General features: G+C 35.8%; 1 protein-coding gene across 1 annotated transcript; it reads right to left on the bottom strand.

Annotated features, from left to right (window-relative positions):
* Window positions 1–7,625: 7,625 nt before the first annotated feature.
* Window positions 7,626–8,111, bottom strand: LOC137709374 (cotton fiber protein). Its single transcript, XM_068448466.2, has one exon. The coding sequence runs from the start codon at window positions 8,016–8,018 to the stop codon at window positions 7,731–7,733; it is 288 nt and encodes a 95-aa protein (XP_068304567.1). The 5' UTR covers window positions 8,019–8,111; the 3' UTR covers window positions 7,626–7,730.
* Between the last annotated feature and the right edge of the window lie 6,574 nt (window positions 8,112–14,685).

Below are 14,685 nucleotides of genomic sequence, written 5' to 3'. Positions count from 1 at the left end.
GTGAGGAAGTGGAATTCCACATATATAGTATGGCCATACTTGCTCTTTGAGCAAGCCTTGCTATGGCGTACATATATATATATGTGTGTGTGTGTGTTTTTTTTAATCAAGAGAACACAAGATATATACTTGTGATCATTAACAAATTAAAGTAACCAGCCACTCTCTCTTCACATTTTTTGAAATTATCTGTCATTAAATTTTTGGAGTTGGAGTGTGTGCCTAGTGGACCCACACCCCTCTCCCTTCTCCCCCGGTTCCTCTTCTCACGTTCTCATTCTGCTCTCTGTCAAACTCCCTCACTTCTCTCTCCTTTATTTCTCCCTTTGTCCCTCATCCTTCTCTTCTCTCTCTTGGCTCACTTTTCCCTAAGCAACATAGCCACCTCGTTCTCCGACGACTTCGAACACCAAATCACCACCATCCTCGTCCCAACCTCACTCCAAACACAAAACTAGAACCCAGAGTCCCAGACCTTAAACTCGAACCTTAAATCGGAGAACCAGAGTGATGAGTCCATGTTATACTACATATTTTTCCCTAATCTTAGTATTAATTTATAGGTTATTTTGGTAGAATTTTGATAATTTGGATTATATTTTCAATGTAGGACATTCGACTTCCTCTAAAGCAAAAAGTCATCAAACAGATGAATATTGGAGTGATTCCAATTGGAGGATATTTGTGTGCCTTTCAAGATGATTGTATCAAAATTCCAGATTTTTCTACCAAGCCGTTTGACCGTGATGGTGAAATTAAGGCCCATCACACAGCTTTCCCAGATTGACGTTTCTAGACATTTTGGGTATTTTGGAGGTCAAGATGGCATATTTTGAGGAAGATTCCTTTTGAGAATTTGTAGGCGACGTCTTTGGCTTAAAAATAAAAAATAAACAAATAAAAAAACCTTTTGGGATTAAATCGGAGTTGATTTGGTAAGTCAAAAGTGTGATTTTCTAAGAAGTCCGAATTTTAGTTTAAATAGGAAACATTTTATTTTCTATTTTATTATGTTTCCTAGTTTTACTCTAAGACCTTTTCTAGGAAGGATTTTATTTTGTAGTAGTATAAATAAGGCTTTTTAGCCATTAGGTTAGTTTTTTGTTGTTTTGGGGGGGGGGGGGGGGAACGCAATACTTTGGCTTTGGAGAGCTTTCAACAATTCAAGTTTATTTTCAAGGTGTTTTCTATCCATATTCTTAATAATATTTTGTTTTATGGTTGTTAGTAACTAGTTTCGTTTGCTAGGGCGATGCCTTGAGCCTTAGCATGAATATGTAGTTTTTATTTAATTGCTTATGATATTATGCATGCATACTTTGAATTATTAATCACTATGCTTTAAACTGTCTCTATATCTTAATGCTTAGCTACTATTAGGATGTTTAGATAAGTAATTGGATGCAATTTTGGCAAGGGGCTGTCCCTAAAATTGACTAAGGTTTCTTGTGGTTAACATGTGTAACTACTTAGGATGGATGACATGTCTTAGGAGTTATATGGGTTTTCAAAAGGTATTCACAAAACTTAATGAGTCTTGCATGTTCACATTCGATCTGGACGCTACGGACGGGTTGCATGTTAGATATACGTTCTATGTTGGGGGTTCCAAGTAGGGCATACTTTAGGAAAACCTAACCTTCAAAATATGCATGTGTAATTCATAAGGAATTATAAGAACTACGTAGGATTGTTAAGGGGACGGCGGAACCCTAGGCTTTTACAAATTGATATTCAAAACTATTTTCTTTTGTTTTCTTTACTTTCCCAATTTATTTAATTGTTTTTTAATTAAATTCGTTCTTAATATTTTAGGTCATAAAATCAACATTTTCCAAACCTTCTTTTCAAATAATTAATTAAGATTTGATATTTACATAAATTATTCATTCAATCCCTGCGGAAAACGACCTTACTTGAGCCGTTTATACTACAACTACCTTGTACTCTTGTAAGTATTTTTAAGTGTTTTTATCCCTACTTTTGCAGGTGATAAAATCCCTATCACAGAGCTTTGTCTCGGATCCGAGAGAGTTCCGGAGAGTTCACTTTCCCTACCAAGGTAAGGTCTGTAACTACCTTCGTTTAATTCCTTTCGATGTTCTAAGTTGTTTTCTATCCTTGCATGTGAAATTTCCTCCACGTTTGCGAGATTGAACGAAGAGCTAACGTTCTCTACTGTTCCGGCAAGTTGTAGGTTTCGAGATTTTCCGACAATCTCGTCTCTTGGACGAGATTGACACCACAACGAACTCCTCATAATCCCAAGGACCAGATTTGAGCTTTACATGCTTGAATATGTTAGGGATTCGTAGAGACCTAAACTGCGCTTTCAGGCCAATTTCCAACCACCTCTAGCCATCCCTTGGCCTCGATTTTGGTAAAATCAAACTCCTCTTAATCCCAGCTTCATTTTGACATATGTGTATTACAAATGGTTGAGATTTAAAGCTGATCTGCTTCTGTTTCGAATCCAAATAGGTATTGATTTTAATTTTTGTATTCGTTTGTGTGTAATTTGAGATGGAATGTGGAAGTGGTTTGAATTTATGGTGTATTTATTCTGGTGTCTGACGACTATACTTAAATCACTTGACTCTAGATTTAACATTCTACCTACTGATATCATGAATACAATTGTTAAGAATGAGTTTTCAAAATTGCCGGTGATATTGTGAACTTATTCAAATCATTTTAGAGAAAATACATCCATTTTGATATTCATGTATTTTCCTTTCATTTTCGTTGTTCTTGTAAGTTGTCTGGTTTCTTTATCTTTGAGGTTTTTATTCATAACCTTGGCAGGAAGAGGCCCAGATTCTATATAGACCGGCTGATTAATTTATTTGTGGAACAAGAAGATGGGATGAAGTAAAAACCTTTCTGGGAAAGATTCAAGTGTTCGGAAATGCTTGTTTGTAATATTTGAATCTGTATGAATTGATTGTTTGTAGAACCAAATCGTGAAAGCTTGTTTGTAATATTTGAATTTGTATTTTTTTATATTTTACCTATTGGGCACAAAAACAAAACTGTGCTAACATGGCTTGGAAAAGTCAGTGTTGTTAGAACTGTCAGAACTGAGACACAAAAGAACCCCTATTTGTGCTTAGCCCTTGGGCACAAAACATCCTGTGTGCTATCATCAAATGCAACGCCTATAGAGGGCACAAATAGAAATATAGTTATTGCATTGTTGCTATTGGTCTATGGGCACAATTGTTGGTGCTTTTTGGCCTCAAAGGGCACAAATAATTTATTGTGTGCAGTGCTCATATTTTTTGTAGTGTAATTTGCTATCGAATTCGCCATCCACGAGATTCGAACTTAAGACCTTTCACTTTCAAGTGAAGAGAAATACCACGAGACCGTAGTACTAAGTGGTTTGATTATATCGATTTTTAAACCTAAGCAAAATGTAAAAGGACTACTATATAAAAAATAAATATTAAGTAACTTCTATTGAGGGTATGACAAGCACAAGCGGATAAAGAATGATCAGGGATTCTGCTCTCCTAAAGTCCTTATTTTGAAGACTTGTGAGGACCAAATGCATACATTTGACAAATATTTTTAAGTTTTTGGATCTAAACTAATATAATTTTACAGTTAATGTGCATTTGGTCCTGCGCAAAATGAGGACCTTAGGAGAGCAAGACTGAGTGTGTATATACACACATACAATTTTATGCCAATATATTAATGTACATGTCTTGCTATCAACATTGTACATACAAATAAAAAATTTAATAAGCTTTATAAAGGAAAAAGGAATACAAGTGAGAAAGGTCACCTGGAGGCTGAATGGAACCCTGTTCGTCGGTTTATCGGTTCTTTTCCACAGGTGAGATTTTTCACCTGTTTTAGTTTATATCATATTTAGAAACTGGGCACTAGAATGTAGACGGAAAAAAAGGAAATTGGAACACTAGAAATTTTTTTATTGTGGTTAATGGGTATCCGTCAATCATGAAAGATTCATTAACTAATGATTGGAAAAAAGAATTTTTTGTTTTACCAACTTGGATTATTCTTTCTTGCTTTTTCAGCAACATTCTTTTCAGTTTTTTGTGTTGCTGGTGGGTTTTTGCTCTATTTTCTGGCCGCTGCCCACAAGCATAGATTCCTCTCTCTCTCTAGATGTTATATCTCTATCTTTGCTGCAAGAGCTCTCTCTTTCTAAAGAATGGACCAATGTGCTCAACTTTGGCTGAATTTTCTCTGCTATCTTCCTACTTTGGATAATGCTAAGGAATCAAATTTATAAACCAAAATTTGCAAATCAAATGACATGCTATTCTTACCATCTATTTATACCATATCTAATAGAGAAAGAGCTCATTTATGTTGATGAACCTTACCCCTATTAGAAAGATGGTACAAATAGATGGTCACTATCCTACAATTTTGTAAGTTTATTTACCTCTCCTTTTCATTGATGCTTTGCTTTGCTTTTTTTCCTTTTGAGTTTTTTGGCGTAGCTCGTAAGCACTGCACAATTCTCTTAATAGTGATGAATGATGCATATTCACGTGTTTTTTTTTTTCCATTTTTCTCACTCTTCCCCCAACCGTTTTGCCTATAAATACACATTCTTATTCTGGGTTTTCTACATTGCAGTGCCTTCTTCTAGCTTGCATGGACTTGGGGATGACAGTTCAAGGTATTCTTGCTCTTTCCCCCTCTTTTTTGTATCGCTTTGCTCATTTTTTGAGTGTTATATCTTGCATTGTTGTGGTTCTGTATCCGGAATACTTTCTCTTGAAGTCCTTCTCTATCTAATTAGGGAAAGAAAACCTCTATCGACTAATGTTGTATCGCATCAGAGACGATAACATGAATAGCATAAAGTATCGTACTCCACTGTTTATAGTAACACTCCTCAGTAAAATAGTTAAGGTCATAACTGAATTTGAGTACCAAGCGTGATTTTTCATAACACCACCAAACTTGTCTTCCTTCTTAACTTTATCATAGAACAGATTTTTCTAATTTGGTGTTTATAATCTGACTTCTTCATTCCTTCCCTTTTGTATCAAGTACGTGTCTTGTACTGGAAGGCTGATCTTTTTGGTTTTTGTATGAGAAAAAGAAAACGTCTCCACCTGCAATTTCAGTTTTATTTTTAGCCGTTGAATTGCCAGCGTCATGACTCATGAATAATCTCAGACTTAAAAGTCTCATGTTATGCTCCTTCTATCGGCGGCACATCTCTAATATTGGAATCTCTACCTGAAATTTCTGTGTGTGTATGTGCGTGAGCACGTCTTAGATCTCTGTTGTTTCATTTTCTTTGCTACTAAAACACAATAGTCATACGCTAGTATACAAAAATAAATTACTGAAAACCAAAAAAGTGAGGTGCATCATAACAAACAAAACCTGACCTGCCTTGCTGCCAAACGTACTTTGGCAACCGTCGTATCGACATCCACCCGAACAGCCAACTTTAGCCTTTGGAGAAAAAAACATGGAGCAATAAAATGATAAATCGCATGATAACAGGTTAAGAGCGTTTAAATAGTAACTAACTTCCTGCTCCGAATCTTGTTCAATGAACTTGGAGAAACACCGTGTTTCAGAAGCTACAAATGTTCATATAAACCTGGTACCAATTACAGTATTTTTTGATACAATTTGACTTCTTGCAATTGCATCCTCTTTTGTGCCTGGCTGAGTATGGTGTTGTCAAGCTCTCTTCTTCTTGTGGAGGGTTCTCATTTGTCAAAATTCTTCCAAATTAGCAAACACGAAAGAACACGACATATAGTTTGTCGATTCCACACCTTTGCATGTATTTTGGGTTTGGCTTGAAACTCGTATAATAATTGGGCTTTGAGACTTGATTGGGCTTGCATGTGACATTTTTTGGCCGCAACAACGCCAAACCAATCCTCACGGCCTCACCTCGCCTACGTTGTAGAATTGAGCAGTTATCATCATCATCATCGAATTTTTACTCATCGCCGTCGTCTTCCTCAAAGAAGGGCTTTTTATTGCTTCCTACGCTATCCGAGTAGATTGATGGGTTGAGAAGAAATTGGGGGTTGAGAGGTGGTCATGTGATGTAGAACAAATGGTAGAATAGACCGAGGAGGAGATGGACCGTCAGAAGACAAAAGGACGCAATGAGAATTTGTCTATTAGGCGTCCAAGCTCTAAATTGGGTCCGTGATACTTTTTCAAAAAGAAAACAACACCATGAGTCAAACCTTTGATATACCAAGACTTAGGATTAATTTTGATCATCCGGAGTCGTTTCAGCCTCCAAAACTATGCTTAAAGTTCGTAATAAAATTGGACCCATGGTTTTCCCTCCAATTAATGTTTAGATAATGTTGTTTTAATTTCTAGAAGACCTTTGAGATGTTCCAAACGTTTGTAAACTTTATTTAAGTCATTTGGATGTAATCATTTGATCATTCAATTATCAATTAAACAAACAACCCTTTGAGATTTCTCTTAATTTTCTAGTGAATTCCAAATTTGTTCTTTGAGGGATTCCGTTGGTAACGCTTTTATTACTTCGTGTTACGTCATCATAGGGGATAGCGACGGCTTGGGTGTGTATTTTTGGGGTTGGAGTGGGTGGGGGAACTTTAAACGAAGTTGGGTTTGAGTTTTGTCTTAATTTTTAATTTCTTTGTTCAAAATAGTTTTCAATTTGAAAAGAATATTTAAAAAATAAATTTATTATTGCTACAAAATGACACATGACAGACAAATACATATGTGGTGAAAATACACCAAAATTAAATTGGGTGAGCAATAAGGCACCTATCATTTAAGGACTAGGATTCTCTCCCCTTCCTCCTCTTTTCATCCCCTTCTATCCCCTCCTCTCATATTCTCTATTTTATCTTTCTCTTTCTATAAAAAAAAATTAACATAAAATATTGACGTGGCTTAACCGTGACCGTTCAAATAGGAGCGGAGGGGAAGAGAGAGAGAGAAAAAAAGGGGAGATAATCGCACTTTATCATTTAAACCCAATAGACGTGACTCTTTACATTCATTATTTAAAATAATAAGTAACTTTTATATCTTCACACATGAGCTAACGTGCAATTGAGGTTTTACAATATAACTAATTGGCAACATTGCCCAACTCCTAGTAATAAATACATGCAAGATCCACTCGTCTCCAAGTATTCATGTTGAGTAAGTATTCATACACTCAACATCTTTTTTTTTTTTTTTTTTTTTTATTTTATGTTTAATTGGCCATAGTATGCCCATCCGGCCCCTCGAACTCAAATTCGGATCTTCTTTTAGAGTAGTTTAAAATGAGAAAAGATCCTTTCTGGATCTCTTCTACCAAGGTCACCAGATCAAATAATCCGGACCTTTGAAATTTCATCCACCGGTCAAAAATTATTATAGCTTTTAAGGGGTCAAAACAGATAGGCCGTTAGATGAAATTTCAAAAGCCCATATCACTTGATCCGGTGGCCTTGGTGGAAGAGATCCAAAGAGGTTCTCTTCTCATTTAAAATAGTCTTGTTAAAAAAAATAAAAGAAAAACTAAGGCGTGATATTATTGTTTTATATGCTATCCTTCTCATCTTTCATTTTCATCGTAGAGATGAAAAACAAGCGATTGGTTATCAAGAAACAAGAACCAATAAATTAAGTAAACAATCTCATATAGTTAAATATATAATTGTTACACAAGTTTAATTATGGCAAATATTGCAAGAAGTAAAAGTGATCCAGGAAGAGTACATCTCTTAGAGTCCCCTTGCAAGCATTTGCTCATAATTCTCAATGGACTCAAGCCTTTGGATCAAAAGCTGCTTCCTGAACTTCTTGATGAATGCCTCTGCGCTTTCGTTGATGTCTTCAGTCGACTTCCTCTCTAGCTTCTTTGGTGCTGTTTCCTCTTTATTGTTCGCCATAGCATGAGACCTTGAAGCTCCGGTTTTCTGATCGACTTGAAAGCTTTTTGCTTCTTCTTTCTGATCACCTGCATTTAGGGGAGAGTGGTATGGATGAGGAGGCATGGAGCTCTTCTTCATTATTGTAGCTTCCCTTTAATTTTTTTTTTACAACAAGATGCGCTTTCTGAGCTCCATTGCTTCCATATTTATATGTGAAAAAAAAGTGCTATAGTGTATTATATTCCTTTTTCTATTTTTCAGCTAGGTGCTAATTAATAAGAGAATCCCTTCTCAGTCAAAGTTACCCTAAAAGATATTCGGTAGCGACTAGGAGAAGCTAGATAAGTTTTGACTGGATATGCGCTAGAAAGTCATATGCTTTTTTGGATTGAAGTACTATCAAACTAGATATTTCTATCTAAAGATTATCAAACCAACTATTCTGAGTTCTGCAGCAACTCCTGTTGGCTAATTAAGTGACAGTTGATTAAAATTTTATCACTAATAATCACATGGGGTTTGGTCAACGAAATACAACTAATTTATATTGATTAACAGTAACAGTTGATTTTCTTTCTATGAAACTTGGTAGGTATTCTTTTAATTAATAATGATAAATGATTTCCTTTCTGTATAATTCAGCAGGTATGATTTTGGACGAATATAATAAGGGATTTGGCTTAATCATACAGATGCCAGATTGACAATCATCCCCTTAAATATTTTATATATTTGGAAAGTTATTAACCCACACGCATGTGAGTAGACCTTTCAAATAATTCGTGCGGCTTACGGCAAGGGTTAAGGCGGAAAGGTGCCTCATCTGGCGCCATATGTAATGCCTTTGAATGCATGCAATTATTTGTTTACGTTTAATTTCTCTGCATTACTATTATTGGATCGATCAAGCAGAAGAACCTTCGTGGCTCATGACTTGTAACTAAAAAAAGCATTATTGCATCTATACCCAATTCTGCCCAACTACAGGGTAAACATCATGCACAAGTTCTATGCCGATAAAATAAAATATGAAATTTAAGAAGTACGTTGCACATCGGTGCAATTAATTGACGAGGTATGGCAGGTTGTCATCCATATGGGTGACCTAACTAAACCCTAGGGATGGCAAAGGAATGGGTTACGAATCTTGGGATCAATTACAAGTGACAGGAATTTTGCATTAGAGCCCTTGAACCATTCCCCTTTTTTCTGTTTTTAGCAAAGGTTGCGAATAAGAGCAAACCCAAAAGAAGGAACAAGAGAAAAAGTAGGCTAGTGGATGGGATATGGATTACTCCATTACTTTGGATATATACAAGGCAATTGGATAGTGCCTTTAGGAAGATTTGATAGAAACTTAAGCGGGGGAAGATGCATCACCCTTGTCTAATAAATTTGGTTTGGCAAGGGAATAAGGTCCTCATCGAATATTGGCCATATTTCAATGGTGACTAACAAATGTCTCTACAACTTACCAAATGCTCTACAACTTACCAAGAAACATAGAAAACACGATAACTCAAACGAACACAAGCTCTAGAAACTGTGAAATCCCAAATTAATGATTTACTTTATCTTGCTAAATGCTAAGCATATCAAACTGGGCGGTAAGAGACAATAGGACCCCCAATCGGTTGACATTAAAGCTAGACTACATAAGCAAATCCAATACACATACCAAAGTAACTATTCTATTTTTACTAGTACAATTTTGGTCGTTAACTACATTAAGCAGAGGACGGTTGTTGATAAAACATCGTTTCGGTTTTCGAGATGACATACTAGGCCTAAAAATGTAGTTCAATGAGGTGCAAAAGGAGTGGAAGATAGATTTCTTAAAGACTTCCTTGTAGTTTTGGTTCTCCAGACTATAGTTTTATGGCACTGTCGAATGCCGATATGTGACAAAGGCCAAAAAGTTGAATAACACGGTGGGGCTCCGTGTACTGTTCACATTTAAATGAGCTCCCCACCCCAATTCTTTTTATGAGTAAAGTCTTTCTCCTTTCTCAGTTTATCAGACACATGCAACCAAAAATCTCCAATCTACTAATTGTAGATCAAACGCCACAAACCAAGTCTCACCTTCTCGATGTTATTCGCGAAGATTTCCATACTACCTAGTGCTACTTTATCAATACCAGACGAAGTATCGTTTAAGACCTTTTTTGCACTTAGCTCACATTTGAGGATTATGATATCACCCTTCTAGATTTAAGGAGTCTTATATTTATACCAATTAGCTTTGGTTTAGTAGTACTTCTCTTCTCAATGTTAAATCGGTCTGCAATTTGAATTATCGTAAACCATTGATAAAAATAAAAATAAAGAATTTATATGTTTATATTTATTAAAATATTGTGGAGTTGTTTCAATATGTTTAGGCGTCAAACACAAATTTCTAGATTTAAGTTTATTAACTAGACAAGGAAGAACATAATTGTAACCTTACAATCTAGTTTATGTGAAAACAATTGTTGTGAAAGTCGTTTCGTACTTGTCAAGCAAGGTTTATATTATAGCGTGTTTGATTAATTTGTAATCCTTTTATCAGTCTAACTAATGATATCTGAACCCTCGTTTCATGCTTAAATCATATATGTTTGTATTCATTTTATTGTTCATAGACACTCAATTGAATTAACATATGTACTACAATGATTATGCCTTCACTATTGAAGTCAGGACCACCACGTAAAACGTAAATTAACATAATTTAATATGTAATGAGAATGTAACTATTTTACAGCATATCTTACTTTATCTTACTTTCTTGTTTGTACACGTTATTTGAACAGCTTGCACAAAGAAAAAACCTCATTTGCTCGAAATAACAGAAAATTAATAGTACAAATAACAATTCACGAGTTAAATATATTCTATGAGATATATAGCTTAAGTGATTAAAAACAATTTATTCATGCATACTATTAAACTAAACAGGGTAAATACCAAAAATATATATGATAATATTTGGGAATTTCTTATATATACATTAATCTCCAAAGTGGAGTATACATAGGAGTTACAATTGGTATTACATATGCACTTCATCAATGTGGGATAACAGACTACTATTTATACTTTAACTAATATATAACTCGCAACGCTCCCCCTCAAAGCAAAGATGTCACGCATGCCTAACTTGTCAAGTGAGTTGGAAAACACACTATTAGACAAAGCCTTAGTCAGCACATCAGCAAGTTGATCTTCTGATCCCACAAACAGAAACATAATAATCCCAGCATCCAATTTTTCCTTGATGAAATGTCGATCAATCTCCACATGTTTTGTTCGATCATGTTGCACTGGATTATGAGCAATTTCAATAGCAGCCTTGTTATCACAATGGAGTTTTATAGCACCCTTGGTTTTAAATCCAAGATCTCTCAACAATTTTTTCAACCACAACAACTCACATACACCATAAGAAATACCACGAAACTCAGTTTCAGCACTTGACCTAGCCATCACTTTTTGTTTCTTGCTTCTCCAAGTAACTAGATTACCACCCACAAACGTAAAGTATCCAGATGTAGATCGCCAATTAGTGATAGAACATGCCCAATCTACATCTGTATACCCTTCGACATTCAAATGACCATTCTTGGAGAAAACCAAGCCTCTGCCATGAGCCATCTTCAAGTACCTCAAAATACGGATTATTGCATCCATATAAGCTTCACTAGGTGAGTCAATAAACTAACTTACCACATTAACTGCATAAGCAATGTCAGGGCGAGTTTGAGACAAATAAATTAATCTCCCCACAATCCTCTGATACCGTTCCTTATGAGTAGGAACTTGATCCGGAAATAAGCCCAGACGATGATTCTGCTCAATCAAAGTATCAACAGGTTTGCAATCTAACATACTTGTTTCAGCTAACAAATCAAGAACACACTTCTGTTGAGACAGAAAAATATCATGCTTGGATCGTGCAACCTCGATTCCAAGAAAATATTTCAATTCACCTAATTCTTTCGTTTCAAATTTAGTAGCTAGGTACTTTTGAAGGCGTTGTATCTCCTTCTGATCATCACCGGTCACTATCATGTTATCAACATAAATAATCAATGCAGATAGCTTACCATTTTGTCGCTTTAGAAATAAAGTATGATCTAAATGACTCTGGACATACCCAAACTTCTTCATTGAACTTGTAAACCTCCCAAACCACACTCTAGGAGATTGTTTCAAACCATATAAAGTCTTTCGCAACCTGCATACAACACCTTTTCCAAGAGATGGTCCGATACCAGGTGGGAGATCCATATAAACTTCTTCCTTGAGATCACCATGAAGGAAAACATTCTTAACATCAAACTGCAACAGAGGCTAATCCTGGTTTGCTGCTAAGGACAGAAGAACACGCACAATATTAAGTTTGGCAATAGGAGCAAAAATCTCCGGATAGTCCACCCCATAGGTTTGAGTATAACCCTTAGCAACTAATCTAGCGTTATTCCGGTCATCAGAAGGTAATTCGTCAGACATACTAACATGCAACTCATTAGGCACATCTAATATTTCATCAGTAGAAATAGTTTCAGGAATGACACGTGACTGATCACTATCTATAGCCGACTGATCAGTATCACGCAACATAATAGGTTATGTCCCCAACTCTACTTATAAAACATCATCCATACCATCTCTTCGAATATGCATTTCACTCTCTATCTCCCCCTAAAGTGGAGAGTCGGAAGAGGGCTTCACAAAATACGAAACTTCCTTGTGGAAGGCGACATCCATGGTAATATAAGTTTTCTGAGTTGGAAGATGATAACATTTATAGCCCTTCTGATTGTTAGCATACCTAATAAATACACATGAGAGAGAACATGCATCAAGTTTACTCCAATGATGAGAGTAGACATGCACATACACAATACACCCAAAACACCTTCGGAGGAAGTTTTGATACAAAAACATGTTTTTGTAGCACATCAAGCAGTGTCTGAAAATCAAGAACCCTACTTGGAACACAATTTATCAAATACACAGTAGCCAAAACAGCATGACCCCACAAATGATTAGGAACACATTTATCCAACATCAAGGGGTGAGCAACCTCCATTATTTGACGATTCTTCGGTTCGGACACACCATTTTGTTTAGGTGTAAATGGAGTAGACGTTTGGTGAATAATACCCTGATCACAAAAAAAACATTCCAAAGTGTGATTCACATATTCTCCTTCATTATCAGACCTGAAGACCTTAATTTTGGTATGAAACTAATTAGACACCATTGCACAAAATTCTTGAAGAAGCAAAGGACCATCACTCTTATTCTTCATCAAGAACACCCAAGTTAATCGAGTACAATCATCAATCAAAGTAACAAACCAACGGAATCCATTAGAAGTAACCTTTGCCGGACCCCACACATCAGAATGTATTAAATCAAATGGCAAAGTAGCTTTAGAATCACTTATGGGAAAGGAAGCATGATGACTCTGAGCCATGACACATGTTTCACACTTGAACTTTGAATCCCTACAAGTGCGAAACAAATAAGGAAATAGATGCTTCATATAACTGAACGATGGATATCCCAATCGTCGATGCCACAACCAAATTTGATGTCTGTTATCCACTTTAGCACTTAAAACTTGATGATTATTTGAACCAAAAACAAAAGTATCCTCCATAGTCAAGATGTACAAACCCCTTATTCTTTTACCATGACCAATTATTTTCTGAGTTTGAATGTCTTGAAAATAACAATACGTAGGGTAGAAATGAGCAAAATAATATAAGGTATTAAGTAGTTTTCCTACCGACAAAAATTGCACTTAACATCAGGAACAAGTAAAGCATGGACCAGTGATAAGGTTGGAGTAGGAGAGATGGTGCCTTCACCCTTCACAGGGGAAGGTGCTCCATTTGCACTAGTAATATACGGATCACGAACATAGTCACATAACTCATCAAACATTCTAGGATCACTAGTCACATGATCAGTGGCCCCAATATTAATTATCTATTTATTTGTTCCACCAAGATGCATAACAACACTATGATTATATTGAGTCATTGAACTAAATCACGAACAATAAAGGCACAAAAGATACACAGCAGAATGAAAACAATTTATCAGAACACTGTAGTAGATCACTGTTCATGCATTGTAGCAAATCACTGTTTACGACATTGTAGTATATTACTATTCACGAACATTGTAGCAAACACTGTTCACGAACATTGTAGCAAACACTGTTCACGGCACTATAGCAAGGCGATGTCCTGTAGCGCAGTACTGTTCACTTTCTTATTCTTTTTTTTTTTTTTTCAACGAAGGAAATCACGACAAAGGTGGGCACAAAATTAAAGCACACAAGTCCCCAAGAGCGAACTGCTCTGATGCCATATTAAACTAAACATGGTAAATACCAAAAATATATATGACAATATTTGGTAATTTCTTATATATATACATTAATCTCCAAAGTGGAGTATATATAGGAGTTACAATTGGTATTACATATGCACTTCATCAATGTGGGACAATAAACTACTATTTACATTTTAACTAATATATAACTCACAACACATACGAGGTTGAGTCACTTTTTCCTAATATGTTGTTGTCTGGGTATGAATAGTAGCTTGGGATGGGAATGGGTTAACCCGAACTAAAAAGCCACAATCCTCAGACCAGTGGGCTTTTAGCCTAAGAAAGGATTGATTCGACCGAGTCTTGTATGAGGATTAAGATCATATGTGGTTCAATCGAGTTTTAGGCAAATTGAAATTGCCAAGGATCATAATAAAGCCCTGATTAGATGCGAATTATCCCA

Source organism: Pyrus communis, chromosome 17 (assembly GCF_041283825.1).
Source record: "Pyrus communis isolate YQ-2024b chromosome 17, ASM4128382v1, whole genome shotgun sequence".
In the NCBI taxonomy this organism is placed as follows: Eukaryota; Viridiplantae; Streptophyta; class Magnoliopsida; order Rosales; family Rosaceae; genus Pyrus; species Pyrus communis.
This window is presented reverse-complemented; position numbering and strand designations above follow the sequence as displayed.